The sequence below is a fragment of the Engystomops pustulosus genome, chromosome 9 (genome assembly GCF_040894005.1).
Source record: "Engystomops pustulosus chromosome 9, aEngPut4.maternal, whole genome shotgun sequence".
Classification (NCBI taxonomy): domain Eukaryota; kingdom Metazoa; phylum Chordata; class Amphibia; order Anura; family Leptodactylidae; genus Engystomops; species Engystomops pustulosus.
This window is the reverse complement of record NC_092419.1, coordinates 100,492,587-100,519,548: the sequence shown is the minus strand read 5'-3', so window position 1 is coordinate 100,519,548 and position 26,962 is coordinate 100,492,587. Positions and strand designations below refer to the sequence as shown.

General features: G+C 44.3%; 1 protein-coding gene and 1 pseudogene across 1 annotated transcript; both read left to right on the top strand.

The window, feature by feature from the left end:
• Window positions 1–12,848: 12,848 nt before the first annotated feature.
• On the top strand, window positions 12,849–20,840 carry LOC140076804 (glycosyltransferase family 92 protein F49C12.5-like). Its single transcript, XM_072123519.1, has 2 exons — window positions 12,849–12,909; window positions 18,974–20,840. The coding sequence occupies exon 2, from the start codon at window positions 19,019–19,021 to the stop codon at window positions 20,324–20,326; it is 1,308 nt and encodes a 435-aa protein (XP_071979620.1). The 5' UTR covers window positions 12,849–12,909; window positions 18,974–19,018; the 3' UTR covers window positions 20,327–20,840.
• Window positions 20,554–25,975, top strand: LOC140076469 (uncharacterized; annotated as a pseudogene).
• Window positions 25,976–26,962: the final 987 nt, after the last annotated feature.

Sequence of the window (26,962 nt, the reverse complement as noted above, 5' to 3'; positions counted from 1 at the left end):
CATCGGTAAGTCGCGCTGACATCGGAGGGTGAGTATTTAAGTTTATTTTTTTAAGGGCCGTGGGGGCAGGCTGTATACCACTAGGGGCAGGCTGTATACCACTAGGGGCAGGCTGTATACCACTAGGGGCAGGCTGTATACCACTAGGGGCAGGCTGTATACCACTAGGGGCAGGCTGTATACCACTAGGGGCAGGCTGTATACCACTAGGGGCAGGCTGTATACCACTAGGGGCAGGCTGTATACCACTAGGGGCAGGCTGTATACCACTAGGGGCAGGCTGTATACCACTGGGGGCAGGCTGTATACCACTGGGGGCAGGCTGTATACCACTGGGGGCAGGCTGTATACCACTGGGGGCAGGCTGTATACTACAGGGGGCTGCTGTATACTACAGGGGGGCTTGCTGTATACTACAGGGGGGCTTGCTGTATACTACAGGGGGGCTTGCTGTATACTACAGGGGGGCTTGCTGTATACTACAGGGGGGCTTGCTGTATACTACTAGGGGCTTGCTGTATACTACTAGGGGCTTGCTGTATACTACAGGGGGGCTGCTGTATACTACTGGGAGCTGCTGTATACTACTGGGGGCTGCTGTATACTACTGGGGGCTGCTGTATACTACTGGGGGCTGCTGTATACTACTGGGGGCTGCTGTATACTACTAGGGGCTGCTGTATTCTTCTGGGGGCTGGCAGGCTGTATACTACTGGGGGGGTTTGACCAATGCATTTCCCACCCTCGGCTTATACTCGAGTCAGTAGTTTTTCCCAGTTTTTGGTGGTAAAATTAGGGGTCTCGGCTTATACTCGGGTCGGCTTATACTCGAGTATATACGGTACATAATATATAATTTCCAATTAATCATTTCATCTATAGTCTTATAGTGCTCCTATGTATTTACAGGCGGTCCCCTACTTAAGAACACTCGACTTACATACGACCCCTAGTTACAAACGGACCACTGGATATTGGTAATTTATTGTACTTTAGTCCTAGGCTATAATAAACAGCTGTAACAGTTATCACAGGTGTCTGTGATGAAGCGTTAGTGTTAATCCTGGTTCTATGACAACTCAACATTTTTAAAATCCCATTGTCACAGAGACCAAAAAAGTTCTGTTTGGGATTACAATGATAACATATACAGTTCCGAATTGCATACAAATTCAACTTAAGAACAAACCTACAGACCCTATCTTGTATGTAACCCGGGGACTGCCTGTAGTTGTTTTATATAATGCTCTACTTAATTATTATTATAATATTTACTGCTCCTCTTATCAAATATTTTATATAAAAGTCCTAATAAATACTCCTATTCAGGGCACAGCACAGTACTACTACTCCTATCCTGTATATATGGGTACAGCACAGTACTACTCCTATCCTGTATATATGGGCACAGCACAGTACTACTACGTCTATCCTGTATATATGGGCACAGCACAGTACTACTACGTCTATCCTGTATATATGGGCACAGCACAGTACTACTGCTCCTATCCTGTATATATGGGCACAGCACAGTACTACTGCTCCTATCCTGTATATATGGGCACAGCACAGTACTACTACGTCTATCCTGTATATATGGGCAGAGCACAGTACTACTACTCCTATCCTGCATATATGGGTACAGCACAGTACTACTACTCCTATCCTGTATATATGGGCACAGCACAGTACTACTACTCCTATCCTGTATATATGGGCACAGCACAGTACTACTACTCCTATCCTGTATATATGGGCACAGCACAGTACTACTACTCCTATCCTGCATATATGAGCACAGCACAGTACTACTACTCCTATCCTGCATATATGGGCACAGCACAGTACTACTGCTCCTATCCTGTATATATGGGCACAGCACAGTACTACTGCTCCTATCCTGTATATATGGGCACAGCACAGTACTACTGCACCTATCCTGTATATATGGGCACAGCACAGTACTACTGCTCCTATCCTGTATATATGGGCACAGCACAGTACTACTGCTCCTATCCTGTATATATGGGCACAGCACAGTACTACTGCTCCTATCCTGTATATATGGGCACAGCACAGTACTACTGCTCCTATCCTGTATATATGGGCACAGCACAGTACTACTGCTCCTATCCTGTATATATGGGCACAGCACAGTACTACTGCTCCTATCCTGTATATATGGGCACAGCACAGTACTACTGCTCCTATCCTGTATATATGGGCACAGCACAGTACTACTGCTCCTATCCTGTATATATGGGCACAGCACAGTACTACTACACCTATCCTGTATATATGGGCACAGCACAGTACTACACCTATCCTGTATATATGGGCACATCACAGTACTACTACACCTATCCTGTATATATGGGCACAGCACAGTACTACTACACCTATCCTGTATATATGGGCACAGCACAGTACTACTACACCTATCCTGTATATATGGGCACAGCACAGTACTACTACAACTATCCTGTATATATGGGCACAGCACAGTACTACTACAACTATCCTGTATATATGGGCACAGCACAGTACTACTACACCTATCCTGTATATATGGGCACAGCACAGTACTACACCTATCCTATATATATGGGCACAGCACAGTACTACTACACCTATCCTGTATATATGGGCACAGCACAGTACTACTACTCCTATACTGTATATATGGACACAGCACAGTACTACTACTCCTATCCTGTATATATGGACACAGTACTACTACTCCTATCCTGTATATATGGGCACAAGACCAGTACTACTCCTATCCTGTATATATGGGCACAGCACAGTACTACTACTCCTATCCTGTATATATGGGCACAGCACAGTACTACTACTCCTATCCTGTATATATGGGCACAGCACAGTACTACTGCTCCTATCCTGTATATATGGACACAGCACAGTACTACTGCTCCTATCCTGTATATATGGACACAGCACAGTACTACTACTCCTATCCTGTATATATGGACAAAGCACAGTACTACTACGTCTATCCTGTATATATGGGCACAGCGCAGTACTACTACTCCTATCCTGTATATATGGACACAGCACAGTACTACTGCTCCTATCCTGTATATATGGACACAGCACAGTACTACTACTCCTATCCTGTATATATGGACAAAGCACAGTACTACTACGTCTATCCTGTATATATGGGCACAGCGCAGTACAACTACTCCTATCCTGTATATATGGGCACAGCACAGTACTACTACTCCTATCCTGTATATATGGGCACAGCACAGTACTACTGCTCCTATCCTGTATATATGGACACAGCACAGTACTACTACTCCTATCCTGTATATATGGACACAGCACAGTACTACTACTCCTATCCTGTATATATGGACAAAGCACAGTACTACTACTCCTATCCTGTATATATGGGCACAGCGCAGTACTACTACTCCTATCCTGTATATATGGGCACAGCGCAGTACTACTACTCCTATCCTGTATATATGGACACAGCACAGTACTACTACTCCTATCCTGTATATATGGACACAGTACTACTACTCCTATCCTGTATATATGGGCACAAGACCAGTACTACTCCTATCCTGTATATATGGGCACAGCACAGTACTACTACTCCTATCCTGTATATATGGGCACAGCACAGTACTACTACTAGCCTGTATATATGGGCACAGCACAGTACTACTACTAGCCTGTATATATGGGCACAGCACAGTACTACTACTAGCCTGTATATATGGGCACAGCACAGTACTACTACTCCTATCCTGTATATATGGGCACAGCACAGTACTACTACTCCTATCCTGTATATATGGGCACAGCACAGTACTACTGCTCCTATCCTGTATATATGGACACAGCACAGTACTACTGCTCCTATCCTGTATATATGGACACAGCACAGTACTACTACTCCTATCCTGTATATATGGACAAAGCACAGTACTACTACGTCTATCCTGTATATATGGGCACAGCGCAGTACTACTACTCCTATCCTGTATATATGGACACAGCACAGTACTACTGCTCCTATCCTGTATATATGGACACAGCACAGTACTACTACTCCTATCCGGTATATATGGACAAAGCACAGTACTACTACGTCTATCCTGTATATATGGGCACAGCGCAGTACAACTACTCCTATCCTGTATATATGGGCACAGCACAGTACTACTACTCCTATCCTGTATATATGGGCACAGCACAGTACTACTGCTCCTATCCTGTATATATGGACACAGCACAGTACTACTACTCCTATCCTGTATATATGGACACAGCACAGTACTACTACTCCTATCCTGTATATATGGACAAAGCACAGTACTACTACTCCTATCCTGTATATATGGGCACAGCGCAGTACTACTACTCCTATCCTGTATATATGGGCACAGCGCAGTACTACTACTCCTATCCTGTATATATGGGCACAGCGCAGTACTACTACTCCTATCCTGTATATATGGACACAGCACAGTACTACTACTCCTATCCTGTATATATGGACACAGTACTACTACTCCTATCCTGTATATATGGGCACAAGACCAGTACTACTCCTATCCTGTATATATGGGCACAGCACAGTACTACTACTCCTATCCTGTATATATGGGCACAGCACAGTACTACTACTAGCCTGTATATATGGGCACAGCACAGTACTACTACTAGCCTGTATATATGGGCACAGCACAGTACTACTACTAGCCTGTATATATGGGCACAGCACAGTACTACTACACCTATCCTGTATATATGGACAAAGCACAGTACTACTACTCCTAGCCTGTATATATGGACACAGCACAGTACTACTACTCCTAGCCTGTATATATGGACACAGCACAGTACTACTACTCCTATCCTGTATATATGGACACAGCACACTACTACTACTCCTATCCTGTATATATGGACACAGCACAGTACTACTACTCCTATCCTGTATATATGAGCACAGCACAGTACTACTACTACTATCCTGTATATATGAGCACAGCACAGTACTACTACTACTATCCTGTATATATGAGCACAGCACAGTACTACTACTACTACTCCTATCCTGTATATATGGATACAGCACACTACTACTACTATTCCTATCCTGTATATATGGACAGAGCATAGTACTACTACTCCTATCCTGTATATATGGACACAGCACAGTACTACTACTCCTATCCTGTATATATGGACACAGCACAGTACTACTGCTCCTATCCTGTATATATGGACACAGCATAGTACTACTACTCATATCCTGTATATATGGACACAGCACACTACTACTACTTCTACCCTGTAAATATGGACACAGCACAGTACTACTCCTCCTATCCTGTATATATGGGTACAGCTCAGTACTACTCCTCCTATCCTGTATATATGGGTACAGCTCAGTACTACTCCTCCTATCCTGTATATATGGGTACAGCTCAGTACTACTCCTATCATGTATATATGGACACAGCCCACTACTACTCCTATCCTGTATATATGGGCACACTACTTACTACTACTTCTATCCTGTATACCCCCACCCTTATTACATATAGCCCTCTAGTGCCCATTTTTATATATAATCTTTAGGGGCCCCTTTAATATATGTATATAAATTTCTGCAATAGTTGAAAATAATAAAATTCACTCACCTTCTTCTCTTCTCCTACCTGCAGCACGACCGACAGGAACAAGACACGCGGCAGCATCATCACACTGCCGCGCATCAGGAGTCACAGTGCGACGCCTGCCCGCAAAAAAAAAAAAAACGTCTGTGTTGCACGCACAAGGCGCGCATTACATTAAAGACTGTACTCGAGTGGCCACTTACGGCCGCATCGAGTAGCGGTGCTGTCCCTCGCTGGCAGGGGCCTCAGTTGGGGATGGAGGCCCCTGTCGTAGTGGCCATACCGGGGGCCCACTGTGGGTCAATCCGACCCGGCAGGCAGGTGCCTCAGATGGGTATGGGGGCCCCTGCCGTAGTGGAGGTAACGGGGCCCACCGGAAGATCCACCGGTGCTCCAGTGGGCCAGTCAGACCCTGCTGCTTATATTACTAGTCTCCTCATATGGGAATGTGACACCTTATGGGCCCCCTGAGCCTCTTGGAACCGGTTGCACCCCCTGAAGTCACGCCTCAGGCATTGCCATTACCAGATCTCACATACAGGACATGTCTTTATTTTTGCATATTTCCTGACATGAGTGTGAATATGATGGTCTCCACTTGGGCAAACTTACCCGATACTTACATTTATTTACCTCAGAATTGCTCAAGTTTTGTGACATTTCTCTCCCATGTACAGTACATGTCTCTCTGTCTTTACTTTTACATATAATAATTCAACATCATATGACATAATAGATGACATAATTCTGAATACTGGGGTCCCCTCTCAGGGCGCGGGGGGGGGGTAACTTATCTGCTTCTCACAATTTTTTACATTTTTATACCTCAGAATTGCTCCAGTTTTGTGACCTTTTCCGACATGTCCCAATCTGTCTCTATGTTATAATATGACATTATATATGTGACATAATTGTGAACAGTGGGGTAACTCATAGGCCTCTCACATTTTTTTTTTTACATTTTTTTGCCTCAGAATTGCTCCAGTTTGGTGACAGAAACAAGGCACATGTCAGTCTCTATGTTATAATATGACATCATATATGTGACATAACTGTGATACTTGGGGTAACTTATCTGCTTCTCACATTATCTGACATGTTTTACCTCAGAATTGCTCCAGTTTTGTGACATTTCTCCGAGATTTCTCCTGACATGGCGGCTCTGCCTTCTTTACCTCACATCATGGTCTCCTCACAGCCGACTGTTTTCAACCTGGGGGTCAAGACATTCACCTCCAGTGCTGCAGCCCCTCAGACCTCATCTGCTGGGCCTTGCAGTCCCCCCGGTTAAGCATTATACATCTGCAATGAAGGAGGGTTACGTTTCCCGCCATTGTAGCGCACCTGTATACTGCCGATCATTAGGAGCACACTGCCATCTAGTGGTGCGGCCAGACTATGCATGCTTCTCCATAGACATCAATAAAGGATGAAGTGATGTGTGTCCTCTTTTTGTTATCATTCTGGGGTCCCTTTTTCTTAATTTTTCATTATTTTTAGCATAGTTTTATTTATTTGCTATTGCAGATTTCCTGTACACTTAATACAGTAGCAGTGTATTGTATTCCATTTATCCAAATCTCATAAACAAATTGCAGAAAAAAAATCTAAATGTAATTTAACCACTGCGGTTGCCAATGCGAAATTCAATCTGTTTTCTGATCCTTTTAACAGAATACAGGCAGTCCCCGGGTTACATACAAGATAGGGTCTGTAGGTTTGTTCTTAAATTGAATTTGTATGTAAGTCGGAACTGTATATTTTATCATTGTAATCCCAGCCAGAACTTTTTTGGTCTCTGTGACAATTGGATTTTAATAATAATTTTTAATAATAAAGCTTCATTACAGACACCTGTGTATAACTGTTACAGCTGTTTATTATAGCCTAGGACTAACGTACAATAAATGACCAATATCCAGTGGTCCGTTTGTAACTATGGGTCGTATGTAAGTCGAGTGTTCTTAAGTAGGGGACTGCCTGTAGTATGTTGCTGCCACTTCCAACAGCGGGAACAGATTGCGGGTGTTAACCATTAAAATGCTGCGGATGGCGCATCTTGGGCCAGTGATCGCCATAGGAGCCAGTAGTATTTCAGTATATAGTATGAGCTAAAAAAATAAATTAAAATTTCAAATATAAAAGTTTAAATCACTCCTTTTTACCCTAGAACACAAATAAATATAAACCAAATAAAATGACAAACATGTTAGCTATCACCGTTTTCCAAAATGCCTGAGCTATTAAATTGTAAAAACAATTGTTCTTGCCGGTGAACCCCATAACTCAAAATAGCGCCCAAATGTCTAAAGTCTTAGACCTATTGCCCACGAGCAAGTGTGATGTGCTGTCATGGCAACCGATCGCCGCTCCCAGTTGACGTCACTGGGAGCGACAATCGCAAACATGCAACATGCAACAAACCCAATATCTGTATGACTAAGGGTGGTGTCACACATGGCGTTTTAAACCCGCTTTTAGTCCATTTTTAATTAAGATAATTGGGAAAACTGACTAAAACTATGCTTTTTTGAAAACGCATGACTAAAAACGGGTTCAAAATGCCACTTGTGACACCACGCTAAGGCTGCGGTCACACGTGGCATTTTGAACTTGTTTTTGGCCTGCTTTTAAGCAGTCCGTTAAAAAGCGCATGCGTTTTTGAAAAACCCATTTGTTTTTTGAAAACACATCCGTTTTTGACAAGTTTTACCATTTATCTTAATTAAAACTGGTAAAAAACGGGTGCGTTTTTCAAAAACGCATGCGTTTTTTAACACATGCATTTTTTGACGGACTGCCACGTGTGACCGCAGCCTAAGGCTAACCCTGTGAGACCTCTGCATACATCATTAGCATCTTCACGCCATACTATTACGGCCCGGAGATCGAAAACGTGTCAGGATCAGTGGTAGTGGACCCTCTGTACCACCCCGGAGTGGAGTCTTAGTGGTACCCGGTTTTCACCAGAGCCCGATGTAAAGCAGGTTGGACTTGCTGTGGCGTGGTGGTACCACCAGGTTGCTCCACAGGCGCAACTTTGTCCGCGGTGGCGGCCAAGGCGAAGTACAGGGTCGTAGAGCAGAATCGTAGTCGGGGACAAGCAGGAGGTTAGGACAGGCAGCACAGGATCGGAGTCTGGGAGGTAGTTGAGGGTCAGGGCAGGCAGCAAAGGAGCGTAGTCAGGGATGGAACTAAGGTCACAACAGGAATTCACAACACATGCACAAGACATAGGGAACAAGCTTTCTCAGAGGCACGAGGCACAAAGATCCAGCAGGGAACACATGAAGGGGCCGGGAATTTAACTGGGAAGGCAGTCAGCCTGCACCAATCATTGATGCGCTGGCCCTTTAAATCTTAGACGGCCGGCACGCACGCACCCTAGGAGTCGGGGATGCGGTTGCTGAAGCAAGGAAGCTGTCTCTGGAGGTTGGCAAGGTGAGAGAAGCAGCCGAGCTCCGGGGCAGAGGGAGATACACGGGTGCGCCTGCGACACGGAACATTGGTCGCAGGGGCACCCATAACAAGAGGTTAAATTTGTTTAAATGTGTTCAAGCATAATAAAATCTACATAAATTTGGTGTCCCTGTGATCATACAGATCCAAATTATAGCTAGGAGGTGTCATTAGGAGAATTGAGCACACATAAAAAAAAATTTCCAGTTTCTTAGTACACAGCGTGTGATATTAGAAACCGTCACTAGAGAGTACAATTTGTTATGCAGAAAACAAATCCACAAGTCCAAGTCTCTGTAAATGTAAAAAAAAAAGTACCAGAAAATGGCATTGCAGAGAAATTTTGAAAAATAAAGATACAAACTAGGACAAATATAAGGTGCACAAAGTATAATACATAACGGATACAACAAAGGGATGGACAATGTAGGTAATGGAGGAAAGGGAGAAGGGGAAAAAAGTGGGGGGTTGAAAAGGGAGCAGCAGGCACAGGGAGCGACTACTCAACAGTCAACCAGGAGAAAAGAATATTCTGGGGTACCCTGAAACAAAACCCCAGGGACCTTCAGAGAGGTCCATTCACCTATCTTACCGTGGATTGAAGCAGTTAGCCACGCCTTCCAATGGACCAACTCTACAGACACATTGATGAACAGTTGGGAGGGATGAGGACTTCCAAACAACCGGAACACATGCCCTAGCTCCTGTAATGTTTTTATCCAATTAAAAATAACAAAACTTTATATAATTGGTATCTCTGTCATTGTAATGACCCAAAGAATAAAGGGGGGGGTGTAACTTGGAAAAAAAAATTCTTTCAAATGTTGCTGCATCTTTGCAATGATCGTCAACCCTGTGACGTCATCAGGGGCAATGCTCTGTCTCCATGACCGGCTGTAGCCTCTGTTAGACTCCCAAGCCTGTCACCTAGTCTTATCTGTTAGTGACAGATCAACACAGATCTGCCATAACCTCTATTGCAGTTAATGGTATAAGTGATCAGGCCCCCTAGGGTTTCAAGTAACCTATGGGGTTCTAAAATATTGTAAAAAAATAAAAATAAAAGTTCAAATCACCCCTCCCCCTTTAATTTCCCTATATTATTAATAAAAATAAGTTAGTAACAATCCCAAAAGTCCTGGTCTATGAAAATATAAAAAAAAATATTCACAACAGTAAGCCACGTAACAGAAAATAACACCCACATTTCAGCTTTTTTTTGCCATTTTGCAACATATAAAAAAAGTGATAAAAAATTGTAAATTTAAAAGGTAGCAATGATAATGTCATCTCGACCTGTAAAAAATGACACCTATCAAAGGTCCATAGGCTGTAGTATGAAAAAGTTGTTGGCGCCAGAATATGGCGAAAGAAAAAAAATGTGCTTTAATTTTTTAAAATCTATTAAAATCTAATAAAACCTGTATAATGTTACCGTATATACTCGTGTATAAGCCGAGTTTTTTAGCATAAAAAATGTGCTGAAAAACGTCCCCTCGGCTTATACACGAGTCAATATGCTTGTAAAAAATACTTAAAAAATAATAAACTTGTATACTCACCCTCCGGTGGCCCCGATGTGTAGCGCAGCTCCCCCCATGTCCGCACGGCTCGTCTTCAGCCTTCCGCGCCGTCTTCTTTCTTCTGCCTGGCGCTGCCATGTTTTTACACCGGGTGGCGCCTAGTATGACGTCATCAGCGCGTCATACTATGCGCCTGCCGGCCGGGGGAGTGCGGTGGCGGAGCCCAGCAGAAGAAAGAAGTCGGTGCGGAAGGCTGAAGACGAGCCGCGCGGACATCGGCGGAGCAGCGCTTCACATCGGGGCCACCGGAGGGTGAGTATACAAGTTTATTATTTTTTAATGCTGGGCTGAGCTGTATTCTACTAAGGGCAGGCTGTATACTACATGGGGCAGGCTGTATTCTACTGGGGGCAAGCTGTATACTACTGGGGGTAAGCTGTTTACTACTGGGGCAAGCTGTATACTACTGGGGCAAGCTGTATACTAGTGGGGGCTGGCTGTATACTACTGGGGGCAGGCTGTGTACTACTAGGGGCAAGCTGTATACTACTGGGGGCAAGCTGTATACTACTGGGGACTGGCTGTATACTACTGGGGGCAAGCTGTATACTACTGAGGAAGCTGTATACTACTGGGGGCAGGCTGTATACTACTGGGGGCAGGCTGTATACTACTGGGCTGGCTGTATACTGCTGGGGGCAAGCTGGGCTGGCTGTATACTACAGGGGGCAGCTGTATACTATAGAGGGCTGGTTGGCTATATACTGGGGGGGTCTGTGACCAATGCATTTCACACCCTCGGCTTATACTCGAGTCAATAGGTTTTCCCAGTTTTTGGTGGTAAAATTAGGGGTCTCAGCTTATAATCGGGTCGGCTTATACTCGAGTATATACGGTAGTATCTCTGTGATCGTATCGAGCCAATGAATTAAGGAGAGGTGTCATTTGAGGTGGGCAGTGAAAGCTGTAAATACTGAAGCAACCAAAAACACATTTTTTTCATGCTTTTCGCAGCATTTGGAATTTTTTTCCAAACATTCCCTAAAAGATAGACCCATCACCCATTGCTTACTAAAGGATCCAGATATGTACTTTTTCCTCCCACTTTACATCCAATATCAATTTACCTCTGTAAGTATCTCTGAATTTTTGTATATTATATGAATCGCATCATGTAAACAAAACATAAAGGAACACAGAAGACCTCTCTAAAGATTCGCAGTTCAGCAGGAAATGTTTTTATTTCAAAGGGATATTACAGGAAGCTTGAAGGGCGAGGAGCCGGCTACAAATGACTTTTCACAGAATCTGCTTGAAACTTCTTTAAAGGGAATCTGTCACCAGATTTTACCCCCGTAAAATACTTGCCCTAACCGTGTGACAATGACCAGAGAAGACTCAGAGATGAGTCAAGTTTAGAGGCTGCAGCGGAGTGTCACTTCAGATGCCTCTATCTTCGGTTCTACAGCCCCTAGAATGAAGCTTGTGTCATATTAAAGATATGAATCTCATCTCTCAGATCGGATCAGACTTGTGGTTCTGAGAGCTACACGACTGGAGATAGGCACATGCACCCCTTCAGCTGGACAACTGGGCAAGTGTGCCCTGCAGTTGAGATAAGTTTTAAACCTGCCTGAGACATAGGCAGTCCCTGTGTTACACACAAGATAGGGTTCATAAGTTTGTTCTTAAGTTGAATTTGTATGTAAGTCGAAACTGTATATTTTATAAGTGTAGATCCAGACAAAAAATTTTTCTGCCTCAGTGACAATCGGATTTTTAAATTAATCAAAAGGATTATCAATAAAACTTCATTACAGACACCTTACAGCTGATCATTGCAGCCTGGGACTATAGAAACATCCAGAGACTTCACCAGAGGTCACAGTGAGCAGAGGGGTCCGTCTTTAACTAGGGGTGGTCTGTAACTTGGGTGTCCTTAAGTAGGGGGCCGCCTGTATTTGGTTGACTTTTGTTCTGTATTTTCTTTTTGTTGTGGCTGAGTGCTGCCGCTACTACTATTATTAGATAATTTGGATTTTCCTGGCAGTGTTAGGGTTACTTGAGAATTTTATTAAGTTTGAAGAAAAAGGAAGTTTCCATAGAAAGTGAATTTTGGCTGAGTACCAATCAGATTAACTCCATGATGTTCGCTATAAAGCTGCAGCGCTTCCGTGCTTTTAGTTTCAGTTCTTGCTGAACACTAGAGACATAACTCAGGGCGTGTGGTTCCAGATGTGCGGCGCGATGCTCTGCAGATAGCGGTGAGTTTTTCTATTGTTTGTAGGTTATAGGCACCTGCATAATAGGATGAGATCATCTATTTATGGTGTTTGTGTCTTGTATGGCTGTCATAGGCTGTAGATACACATCGCCTGCAAGATTTCGGCAGGAGCGACGCCCTGACTGCCTCGATGCCAGATGTCAGGACAATAATGACTTGGCATCTTGGATTTAGTCATGTCACATCATTTATTCTCATAGAAGGAGAGGACATCTTCTAGAAGGAGATTTTTTTTATACCATCTTCTAAATGGGGGAGGAGGTTGGAGTAGTTTTCGGCTGAGCGTTCAGCCAACAAATATCTAATTTATAGCCTGTGCACCCAAGTTTACATTCCCTGATTCATTTGCTGCTTCTTTTTAAGTTTTTTTTTAGATAGATTCAACACATAGATATGTTCAATACATGGAATAATAATAATAATTCTTTATTTATATAGCGCACACAGATTACGCAGCGCTGCACAAAGTATGTCAAATTGGTCCCTATCCCCATGGGGCTCACAATCTAAACAACCTAACTGTATGTTTTAGAGTGTGGGAGGAAACCGGAGGACCTGGAGGAAACCCCCGCAAACACGGAGAGAACATACAAACTCTTTGCAGATGTTGACCTGGGTTGGATTTGAACCCAGGACCCCAGCACTGCAAGGCAGAAGTGCTACCCACTCAGCCACCGTGCTGCCCGTAGACATACAGTATGAGTTATTTTTTTGACGTTTCAATTTGATTTTAGTTAAATATAAAATTGATTCATAGAAGGACGGCTATTTCAATTTTGATATTTTAGGGGGGATTTACCATGGCTTGTACGCCTATTCCAACCCCTGAGCTTAATGGACAGGGACATCCCTCGCCAGTGCACTACCGAGGACCTGGAGCTTAATGTGCCCCGTGGGTGCGGCCACACCACAGCATATCTATCAGAGACAAAGGGGCTCATTTACTAAGGGTCCGCGGAGCGCATTTTCGTCGGGTTTCACAACGATTTCCGTTTGGCACCAAATTGCCCCGACGGATTCGGACAACGCACGGGATTTAACATTTAGAATTGTGTCGCAAGACGAGCACTTGCAAGCAGCAGGAAGAAGAAGATGAACTCTGTCGGACCTCAGCGGGGAAGCGACGGATGCAGGAACTCGGGCGCACGATCTTAGTGAATCGCGGCAGACCCAAATCCTTGTCGGACAACGCACCGCGGGATCGCGACAGGACCGGGCAAGTAAATCTGCCCCAGTGCCTTCTGATAGATCAAGAAAGTGCCTTGCAGGTATGTGGATACTTATGGCTATTTATGCTGCACCAGGGAATTCCAGGGTAAATATTCAAATATGTTTACCAGGATGAGATATGGAAGACATTGGGACACAATTATTAAAAACAGGGCAGTCTTTACTATGTGCAGTTTGCCTGTGAAGTGTGCAGGGTGCGTCAGATTCATGAATTGTGCCGCCCCCTTCTTCATGAATCTGGCGTCCCCATATTTTTTGGTGATAATTCTAAGCGGTGGAGAAAACCAGGCGCCGCTCATCACCTGCCAAATCCAATCCCAGCAGTGACACATGGTGAGGGCAGCATCAGGCTATGGGGGGGACAGGATCACTGGGTGTAATGGAAGGAAAGATGAATGCGGCCAAGTACAGAGATATCCTGGATGAGAACCTCTTCCAGATGCTCTGGACCTCAGACTGGGCCGAACCTTCCAACAAGACAATGACCCTAAGCTCACAGCTAATAACACAGCCGGGCTTCAGAACATCTCTGTGACCATTCCTGACTGACCCAGACAGAGCCCGGACCTAAACCCAATGGAGCATCTCTGGAGAGACCTGAAAATGGCTTCCACCAATGTTCACCATCCAACCTGAGGGAACTGGGGAGGATCTGCATGAAAGAGGCAGAGGATCCCCAAATCCATGGGTGAGAAACTTGTAGTATCTTTCCAAGACGACTCCTGGCTGCACCAGCTCCAAAGCTGCTTCTACTCAACACTAAGCAAAGGGGCGGAATACTTATCACCCGGGGCCGAATACTCATCACCGGGGGCTGAATACTTATCACCAGGGGCTGAATACTTATCACCGGGGGCCGAACACTCATCACCGGGGGCTGAATACTCATCACCGGGGGCTGAATACTCATCACCGGGGCTGAATACTCATCACCGGGGGCTGAATACTCATCACCGGGGGCTGAATACTCATCACCGGGGGCTGAATACTCATCACCGGGGGCTGAATACTTATCACCGGGGGCTGAATACTCATCACCGGGGGCTGAATACTCATCACCGGGGGCTGAATACTCATCACCGGGGGCTGAATACTCATCACCGGGGGCTGAATACTCATCACCGGGGGCTGAATACTCATCACCGGGGGCTGAATACTCATCACCGGGTTTTCTGAATACTCATCACCGGGGGCTGAATACTCATCACCGGGGGCTGAATACTCATCACCGGGGGCTGAATACTCATCACCGGGGGCTGAATACTTATCACCGGGGGCTGAATACTTATCACTGGGGCTGAATACTCATCACCGGGGGCTGAATACTCATCACCGGGGGCTGAATACTTATCACCGGGGGCTGAATACTTATCACCGGGGGCTGAATACTCATCACCGGGGGCTGAATACTCATCACCGGGGGCTGAATACTCATCACCGGGGGCTGAATACTCATCACCGGGGGCTGAATACTCATCACCGGGGGCTGAATACTCATCACCGGGGGCTGAATACTCATCACCGGGGGCTGAATACACATCACCGGGGGCTGAATACTCATCACCGGGGGCTGAATACTTATCACCAGGGGCTGAATACTTATCACCAGGGGAAATTTCTGTTTTTAAAAAATTTGCAAAAAAATAAACCTTTTTGACCCAAGTATAAGCCAAAGGTGGGAAATGCATTGGTCCCAGCCTCCCCAGTATATAGCCTGCTCGACCCTGCCCCATTGTATATAGCCAGCACTTGCCCCCCAGTATATAGCCTGCCAGCCCATATCCCCCAATATATAGCCAGCCTCCTGTCCCAGTATATAGCCAGCAGCGGGGGAAGCCAGAAAGGTGAGTTTTGATATATTTCTTTTTACTCAAGTATAAGCCAAGTTTGGGTTTTCAGCAGCATTTTTTGTGCTGAAAAACTAGGTTTATACTTGAGTATATATGGTAAATGAAAACATTTATAAGATTGGAATTTCAGTGTCCTAGTCCTGTTACACTATGCCACAAAAAGGGTGTCATAAACAATATGCTGTGGAATAGAAGTGTTGCAGTATACTGTATGCATCCATAAAGAATCCATAAATCCCAGGGTTGACAAAAATTAAATGTTAAAAATAAAAAAAACTAAAAAATACTTTTTCAAAATATCATTTTCAACATTTTAAAGGATAAACATCCTATACAGAAAAAGCAACTTCTGAAATAAATATCATAGATTTTTTTGTTACCTCCACTTCTCCCTCTTCAAACAAATTACTAAAAAAGGGGTATGTACCCCATCATGGCACCAATAAAAACACCCTACTAAATGTCCTTTCGGAGACTTTGCCAATAAAGGCTGCCTTGCGGGTATGTGGATACTTATGGCTATTTATGCTGCACCAGGGAATTCCAGGGTAAATATGCAAATACGTTTTCCAGGATGAGATAAGGAAGACATTGGGACACAATTATTAAAAACAGGGCAGTCTTTACTATGTGCAGTTTGCCTATGATGTGTGCAGGGTGCGTCAGATTCATGAATCTGGCGTCCCCGACACTGCTGCTGCAGAGTGCGCCAACTTTTTTTGGGTGCACCTTTAACATGGGCCGTGTGACACATTTCTGTCTGACTTTGCGTGATAAATGTGGCACACAGTCCGGCTGTGCAACAGCACACCAATTTGAGTCTTGTGTGAAGAATAGTGCAGCGGCAACACAAAAGGGTCCTGTGTGACACATATGTGGCGAGGACACTTCTTAAAGGGGTTGTATGAGACTTTACAAAAAAACAAAGATGGCCGGGAGGGGGCTGCTTAAAAAATTACTCACCTCCTTGCGCCCTCCTCCTGTCGCTCCAGCCGGTGCTCGGTGTAATGCGGGACGGATGGGTGACGGGTCCGGCTGGAAGCTGAATGCAGCGCTGCTTCCGCTGCCATGTTTGTTTACATGGGGCATGGACCGGAGCGACAGCAGCGCGGGACACCCGGAGGGCGCCTGGAGGTAAGTACATGTTTATTTTGTTAAGCAGACCCCTCCAGGCCACCTTTAAATACATGTGCAAGTAGTTTGCACATAAAAGCACTTGCAAAGTCCAACAGAAACTGGTGCACAGACCTTAGTAAATGTGCCCCATTGCCTCTTTAGCTACATGTAAGGCAGCCCCCTTACCACATTTCGAGAAGCCTATTGACGTGATGTGAGAATAAAACCAAACCGGTGTATCTATTCCAGAAGGAACAGATTTCCAACTGTAGGCAGCGCTGACAAATGTCATAAGCCTCCACATACCTGCAAGGCAGCCTTAATTGGCGAAGTGTCTGTAAGCACAGTTCATACTTCCCGACCCTAGTTAAAAGCCTCTCACTCGATAAGATGCAAAGACATGGAAACAGCACTGTCTACATTTGGGAATCTGTACTCATTCTGTTTGGGATAGACTGGTTTGGCTTTAATCCCTCGAAGATAAAAATTTAAAAAGGTTATAGATAATCATCGTTGTAAGATCTTGCTTTCCTCTCTTATGGAAACAAACTTCACCCCAGACAGTTTCTCTGTGGATATCAAAGATCAATGACCTAATGCACATAGGGGCACATTTACTTACCCATCCGAAGGAGTTCACAAAGGGGGTCATTTACTAAGGGCCCGATTCGCGTTTTCCCGACGTGTTACCCGAATATTTCCGATTTGCGCCGATTTTCCCTGTATTGCCCCGGGATTTTGGCGCACGCAATCGGATTGTAGCGCATCGGCGCCGGCATGCACGCAACGGAAATCGGGGGGCGTGGCCGAGCGAAAACCAGACGGATTCGGAAAAACCGATGCATTTAAAACAATAAAAGTGTCGCTTGGGACGCGCTTACCTTCACTTGGTCCGGCTCGGTGAACTTGAGTGCGTTCAGATGCTTTTCAGCGCAGCAGCGCCACCTGGTGGACGGCGGAGGAACTACCTTGATGAATCCTGGCCGGACCCGAATCCACCGCAGAGAACGCGCCGCGAACGGACCGGGTAAGTAAATCTGCCCCAAAGTACGGAGTGTCCAACGATAATGCACTGTGCCGCGATTCACTAAGATGGTGCGCATGATATCCTGTATTGTCGCTTCCCCGCTCAGTTCCGCTGCAGTTCACCATCTTCGTCCCGGTGCATGTAAGTGCATTGTTTTGCGACACAATTTGAATCTTAAAGCCCACACTCAGTCCGAATCAGTCGGATTGTCCGACGGCCCGGCCCCCGATTTCTGTCGCATGAAAGCCGCTGCGCCAAAATCTGATCGCGTGCGACACAATCCAATGTTAAATAGCCGTGCAAAAACAAAAACGTTGGAAAATCCAACAAAGGTGAGTCCGCGGACCCTTAGTAAATAAGCTGCATACTTGCTCAGTTCATGGCATTTACAAAAGACCTGTTTTCCTATGGATAATGTTCCAATAATCTCCTGCTCAACCGTTTGTGAGCAAACAACGAGAGGTAGCCTTCTTTAGCCCTTCACTCCTTTCCTTCTAGGCCCCCTTCACTGAAGTTTCCCCTTCCCTCCCCTACACTTAGCTCAGGGGGTTGTATACAGAAGTCTAGTATATAGGAATGGTGGCACAGGGGGTAATAGACTAGAATTTGTGAGTACATGTCTTAAAGAGAGTAAAGATTTACTAATCCCTCCCATCACAGGATGGGTAATAAGTGTCTGACTGAAGGACGACCTACCACTGGAATCCAATAGTAATGGGGGCAAGGGTATCCTGCTGATACTTCAGCATTATATAAATGTTGGCTTTTATATAAGTCACCTACCGATGCTTCATATTAAATGTCTCCACTTTCTTTTTCAGACATGGACCTTTGATATTATTTTTTGACATCTGCCGACAGACGACATGAAGAAGGTTTTAGTCGCCTTAATATTTTCAATTTTTTTATTAGTTTCTATTTTGTATAATTATTTACCAAAAGAAAGTGCAGGAATTAAAGTCTGGAGGATTTTTACACATACAAACACATTTCCACAGAGCAATAAAACCATTGTCATCTCCAGGGACTCCATCACCCCTTTGGAAAACAATAAAACCTTTGTCATATCGGCTTATTATGACGCCAGAGAGTCCCGGACTGTTCGAGTGCTGACCATTAACCATGGTGAAGATGTGAAGGAGTTATATTGTTGGTTTTATTGTCAAGAGGATGACTCTGAATATGTTTCTGTTAAAGCAACAATAGAGACTCATTCCCTTTGGTTTGGCTTTAGATATGGTCCGGCAGATGTGCTCTGCCCCGAGCCTCGGAGCTGCTCTTCTAAGCACATTTCCATCCACTGGTCCATCAGTAAAAATACAAATCATGTTCCTGTGTTTGAGATCAGGAACCGGGACCCTCAGCCCTTCTCTGCAGACTTCACAGTCTGTATCTCTACAATGTTCGGAAAACAGGACAACATATTACAGTATATCCAAGCCCTAGAGATGTATCGTATTCTAGGGGCCCAGAAAGTGGTCATCTACAAGAACAGCTGCAGTGAGGCCATTGGACATGTTCTTGATCACTACGTCTCAGAAGGATTTGTAGAGATTGTACCTTGGCCAATAGACAGATATCTAAGAACATCTGATGTCTGGCACCAAAGTATGAACAAAGAAAACCAAATTGGTTATTATGGACAGCTCCCAGCTCTGAGCGATTGCTTGTACAGAAACATGTACAGAAGCCGATACGTCACCTTCAATGATATAGATGAGATCATCCTGCCGAGACATCACCAAACTTGGCATGACCTAATGAAAGATCTAGAGAAAGACTATCCAAATGCAGCTGTGTACTTGATAGAAAACCATTACTTTCCAAAAAATATCACAGTTCCTGACTTCCAGGCAGCTTTCCCCAAAAATGTACCAGGAACCAACATCTTGCAGCTGGTCTACTATGAACCCGAACAGCCAAACGTCTACAACAACCACAAGATGATAGTCAACCCGCGGGAAGTCATTCAGATTTCTGTTCACTTTGCATCAAAAACTCGTAGTGTTAGTGTTGATGTTCCCAATCATATTGCAGGCCTTCACCATGGCCGGGCACCCAAGCAACCCAATCTCCCACAGACATCTCTGATTAAAGACACCACCATATGGAAATATAATTCTTCTCTTATCATGAATGTTAATGAGGTTTTGAGACAACTGAACCTTCACTGATATCCAGGTTCTTCTTCCGTTCCTGGGTCACATACATTTATTGAACCTTGTAGGTTTAATGCTGGCGGCTTCAGACCACCTTCTATTGCCTCCTTCTAATAGAGGAGTGAGATTACTCATAGTCCCAGGCTCCAAATCTGTTGGGTCACTGGCTCTGGAGTCAAATCTTCTATAAGTAGCTGCAGGAGACCTAGTAAGGTCCAGAGCTCTACAGGCGAGCTGCCATCATGCCTCCTTCTGGGTTGTATGATTACTTCTTACCGATCTCCTTGGTGCTTGACAGACCAAAGCTTAGCTTCTATCTGACAAGTAAGTTGACACCATACAATGATTAGATTTGCACATAAATCAGGCATTCCTAAGGTTTTTCTAAAGAGCTGGAAAATACTGGCCCGATATTGTTCCTTACTTAGAACTACCGTATTCCTCAATTAAAAAAATGCACTTTTTACCTTTAAAGGAAACCTACCACTTTAAAAATTAGCCTTCTAACCCACAAATACCTTGATGAGCTGATGCCAGACCATATATTGAATAGAAACAGAAACCACTGTATTCCTGAAAAAAAGTGTTTGTAGCTGTATATTCAAATCCACCTTCGGCGCACCACGATATTGGTGTTCGCTCTATGCACGACCGTTCGTGCGCATAATTCTGTTGTGCCGGAGAGCCGGTGACGTCACCAACACCTTTAGTCGCAGCCGGCTTCCAGTGCGGCTGTGCGAACGACCATGTCTTCAGAGAGAAGACAGTGTGCTCTCCGAATTGTAGACAGGAGCGACCCTGACGCAGTGAACGGTCGCATGCATGGAGAGAACACCAATATTGTGGTGCGCCGAAGGTGGATTTGAATATACCGCTACAAACACGTTTTCCAGGAATACAGCAGTTTCTGTCTCTATTCAAGATATGGTCCGGCATCAGCTCATCCTGAGCTGTTGCAAGGTATTTGAGGGTTAGAAGGCTAATTTTAAAGCGGTAGGTTTCTTTTAACAATTGTCAAGTGGCTGCTTCCAATGGAATTGAATTGAAGACAGGAACCTGTCCGAATGACGGTTTGTTGTTATTCTCATTGGGGCAGATTTACTTACCCGGCCAATTCGCGATCCAGCGGCGCGTTCTCTGCGGTGTATTCGGGTCTTCCAGCGATTCACTAAGGTAGTTCCTCCGACATCCACCAGGTGTCGCTGCTGCGCTGAAGTTCCCCGGAATGCGCTGATCTTCACCAAGCCGGACCAAGCGAAGGTAAGCGCGAGTACCGCAACCCTTTTTTTTTTTTTTTTAAATGCGGCGGTTTCTCCGAATCCGTCGGGTTTCCGCTCGACCACGCCCCCCGATTTCCGTCACGTGCATCCCGGCGCCGATGCGCCAAAATCCGATCGCGTGCGCCAAAATCCCGGGGCATACAGGGAAAATCGGCACAAATCGGAAATATTCGGGTAACACGTCGGGAAAAAGCAAATTGGGTCCTTAGTAAATGACCCGCATTCAGTTGGTTTATGGTTCTTCTTAAAGTGACATTTGCTGCTACAAAAATAACATTTTCTGTAATATGTGATATTTATGGCATCTTACATTACAGTGTACACAGTAGTGGATTATAATACATGCAGTTTGGATGCTAGGCCCAAGGCCCAAGCCTTATAGAAAGCCCTAGATCACCCACCAAGAGCCATATCAGGACCATTGAAGGTCCTCCAAAGTCCTGAAACCACAGAGTGAAAGCAGGCAAAAATAATAATAATAATAATTCAATAATCTTGAATCTACTACCAGATATAGGCAGTGATTCCAGACTTGTAGGGGCTATAATATTCATACAGCCCAGGACTCATGGCATGGTCTTAATCTTGGCATCTTGGCACTGCAATGAAAGACTTTTATATTTTTGTGATGTATCATACATACACTGTGTATCATACAATAAATGATAAGTTTTAACCAGACTGTAATACTTTTCCTTTTTTGAGTAATTTCTTCATTATCAGCATGTTGTCTCGAAGATCTGTATAACAATAACTTTGCGTGTGTTAGTAGAAGGAGGACTGTGAAGTATGCACTTATATACATTGAGTGTGACTGGTGGCCTCTGAAGGATGTCCTCACACTGCTGTGCTCTTAGCTCTCTGCATTGAACTTTTTTCACAGAACCTTCCTTCTGCTTTGTGCAACCACTGGAGTATGTGACCAGAAGGTTACTACTGAGCAAAGGGCTATGAGCAGTTCAGTGCCTCTGCTTGTGGCCTCACTATGAGCCAGGTGTGTGTGATGCTCTGCGTCTCTCTGCAGGAGCCAGGACAGAGGAGGAACAGGACAGCTTGGTACTGGTTTTATTGTTTTAGTATTTTTTTTACAAGCCACTAAGAAGGAGTGCTGCCAAGGGCATAACTTGAGGGGGTGCAGAGGTTGCTGTTGCACCGGGGCCCAAGAGGCTTTGGGGGCCCATAAGATGTCACTTTCCCATATGAGAAGACTAGTACGATAAACCATACATTATAGCCGGGGCCTGGCACAAACTTTGCACTGGGGCCCATCAGCTTCAAGTTACGCCACGGAGTGCTGCTATAAAATATATGAGGGGTGCTACTATTACATATATGAGGGGTGCTACTATTACATATATGAGGGGTGCTACTATTACATATATGAGGGGTGCTGCTATGTATTTTGTATCATCTAAATATATGGAAATCTATGACCAATCTACCTCCTGGAAGGTAGATTGGTTATGTACAGCATGGATCACATGATGTGACGATTTTATGGACATTTCTGAACCAGGGGGTCCCACCTTGCTAGGGTAAGTATCCAATAAATTTGGGTAAGTGTAGCTTTTGTTCCCAGTCACACTCTTGTTAGTGGCAGCCCCAGTGGTGTTTCACTTTCCTCACTTTTAGTTTACACCTAGAAACACCTGGTAGCTGACGTTTGCATAGTTTCTACTCTGCAACATAAATAACATATGTTGTGTTACCATTCATGAACTGCTCAATGGCAAAACTGGTCAAGGTCAAGGTAGATTGGAAAGTGGTGGCTTTAGACCACACTGGCTACCCCTGTAGCAGTAGCCACGCTTATAATTTAACCCTACTAGGGTATGTTCTAAAGTAGAACAATGATTAGGGACTATGCCATTGGTAGGGGTGACTGGTAGTAAATTGATGTCCGTCTCTGTGGGACCACACTATACCAGGAGAAAGTCATCGATATACCGAATAATTTTATGTAGGTGGTGAAGGAGTTATTTACATGGAAGAGGTGATGTTCCTCCCAAGTGGCCATGTAGATGTTGGGCTGAGTAGTGGGAATAAGAGGACCAAATGTGGCTTCTTGTTTACTGTAAGAAAAAATGTGAATGAAAGGTATAAAAAGTACTTGTTGACAAAAGTCAATGTACCATAACAATATAGTCCTTTAACATCTGTGAGGAATTGCTATATTTAGAAAAGTAATAAGTCACACCCCCAGTGAGGGATGGACATGTAAGTGGTTGTGATATCACGAGTAAATCAACTCCAGTCTACAAACCAAAAGAGATGACTCCTGGCATTGAGAACACTGCCACGGATCATAATGTATCCAGCCATCCATTCAACAAACCAATCTTTAGGCTTAGGATTTAAGGATCCAGTACTGGATACAATGGGGCACATTTACTTACCCGGTCCCTGTACGATCCCCGATCCGGACTATCTGACGAGGATGAACCCTGCCGCGATCCACTACGATCGTGCGCCCGATTCCCTGCATGTGTTGCTTCCCCGATCAGGTCTGCCGGAGTTCACCTTCTTTTTCCTGGTGTAAGCAAGTGTATGGATTGCGACACAATTTTTAAGTTAAATCCTGCGGTTTGTCCGAATCCATCGGATCGTCCGAAGGCCTGCCACCCAATTTGTGTCGCATGAAAGCTGTCGCGGTTGCGGCAAAATCCGATCACATGCTCCCAAAACCCCTTTTAAATCTCTGTCCCAGCGGCGCAAAACAGAAATCGACGCGAAGTCCGACGAAAGTTCGGTCCGTGGGACCCTTAGTAAATGAGCCCCCATAGGTCTAAATGGTACTTTATGTGTCTTGGGTAAAGTATATGTATATGGAAATCTGTCTCTGCACTAGATTCAGATCTGAAATACATAGTTGCTCATAAGTTTCAATGAACCGACTAGTCTTAACAGTTTGTATGGAGCGGCAGAATGTCATTGACTGCTACTCCTACACAACTCATCCATTCATGGGGTGGGGGTACCAGTGGTCGGATCCCCACCAAAGAGGCAGTGCTGTGTAAAAGTATTAACTAAGACAGACATGTCTGAAGAGGTGAGAGGTGTTCTTAAAGGGGTACAGAAATATTGACCGATAAGTCGCAAGTTACCTACCCATCCTTCATGTTAAATGTCTCTACTTTTTTTCAGACATTCACCCTTTACATTACTCTTGGACATCCGCCTACCGATGACATGAAGTGGGGTTTAATACTTTTAGCATTTGTTATCACTGGACTAGTTTCTTTTTTCTATCGCTGTAAACCAGGAATGAAGACGTGGAGCATTTTCACATATACAAAAACCTTTCCAAAAAATGATAACACTCTTGTCTTGTCCAGGGACTCCATCAGTATATTATGACGCCAGCGAGTCCAGGACTGTGCGAGTGTTGACCATTAACCATGGTGATGTGAAGGAGTTATATTGTTGGTTTTATTGTCAAGAGGATGACTCTGAATATGTTCCCGTTAAGGCAACAATAGAGACTCATTCCCTTTGGTTTGGCTTTAGATATGGTCCGGCAGATGTGCTCTGCCCCGAGCCTCGGAGCTGCTCTTCTTAGTACATTTCCATCTACTGGTCCATCAATAGAAATATAAATCATGAACCAGTGTTTGAGATCAGGAACCGGGATCCTCAGCCCTTCTCTGCAGACTTCACAGTCGTTCGGTAAACAGGACAACGTATTACAGTATATCCAAGCCCTAGAGATGTTTCGTATTCTATGGGCCCAGAAAGTGGTCATCTACAAGAACAGCTGCAGTGAGGCCATCGGACAAGTTCTTGATCACTACGTCTCAGAAGGATTTGTAGAGATTGTACCTTGGCCAATAGACAGATATCTAAGAACATCTGATGTCTGGCACAAAAGTATGAACCAAGAAAACCAAATTGGATATTATGGACAGCTCCCAGCTCTGAGCGATTGCTTGTACAGAAACATGTACAGAAGCCGATACGTCACCTTCAATGATATAGATGAGATCATCCTGCCGAGACTTCACCAGACTTGGCATGACCTATTGAAAGATCTGGAAAAAAATTATCCAAATACGGCTGTTTACTTGATAGAGAACTATTATTACTCCAAAAATATCACCGTTCCCGATTTCCAGGCAGCCTTTCCCAAAAATGTACCAGGACCCAACATCTTGCAGCTGGTCTACTATGAACCCGAAAGGCCAAATTTCCACAATAACCATAAGTCAACCAGCAGGAAGTCATTCAGATTTCTGTTCACACTGTATTAAAAACTCTTAAGAGAACTATTGATGTTCCCAATCATATTGCAGGCCTTCACCATGGCCGGGCACCAATTCAACCCAATCTCCCACAGACATATCTGATTAAAGACACCACCATATGGAAATATAATTCTGTACTGTAGGATCCTGTGCTTTTCCAAACAATTCTATAGTGACCGGCAAGGAACTGCAGCATACAGTAAGAAACGTATTCTTACTAAACTGCTCGGCACCTCTGCATCACGCATGATAACAGTCCATGTACTTTAGTCCCTCAGATTTATCTATGTGTAAAGAAGGATGAGAGGATGAGTTTTGATCATGCTATCCTCATGTTCGGATTGTTATTTTGATTGCTATATGTGGAATTCTTCTGTTGTACTGGTTTATTTGTTGGTAAGAGAGATTGACGTGTGAAGGAAGACCAAGGAGATCTTCCATACAAACACAAGCTCCACTTATTAGATCTGAACTATGCCAGATGGTCCTGGTAAAATATATTGATTATATATTCTCAGCTTGTTGATGGATGGTATCGTCCCAATGTAATACCCGGATGGTGCCCTGGGTGTTGCAGGAAAGTCCAGGTGAAATATCTGGATGGTTACGGAAGCCAAAATGGGCAATTATGTTGGCCATGATGTTTTGATATTTCCTTGTATTATCTTGCCATGCCGATATGTGTAGCACTACAGAGGTCTAAGAAGAGGACGAGAAAAGAGAGGACAAGAGCAACGAGATCTCAAGTCAAAAGATATCCAACCTTTACTTCTAATTCGGTAGAAGTTCAACTGTTTTAGAGGTTGAAGCCAAAAAGATTGTGATTGTACATTGACTACCAAAATGATTATATTTTATGATATGTCCCGAGGCGTTAAAGGTCCACTAATTGATATTGTTTGTGTAAAGCAAAGTTATACAAATTTCCAATATAGTTCCTGTCTCAATTATTTACAGTTTTCTAGATCTCTGCTTGTTGTGATCCAAAAGGAAACTTCATTCTTTACTTCCTATAGATAAACACCGGTCAATGGTCATGTGATGTCATACAGGTGCACGGCTCGCTAGTATCACGCAGCTCTTATTACACTGTGTGATATAATGGGGAGCGTTCTCTGAAGAGGATTTTT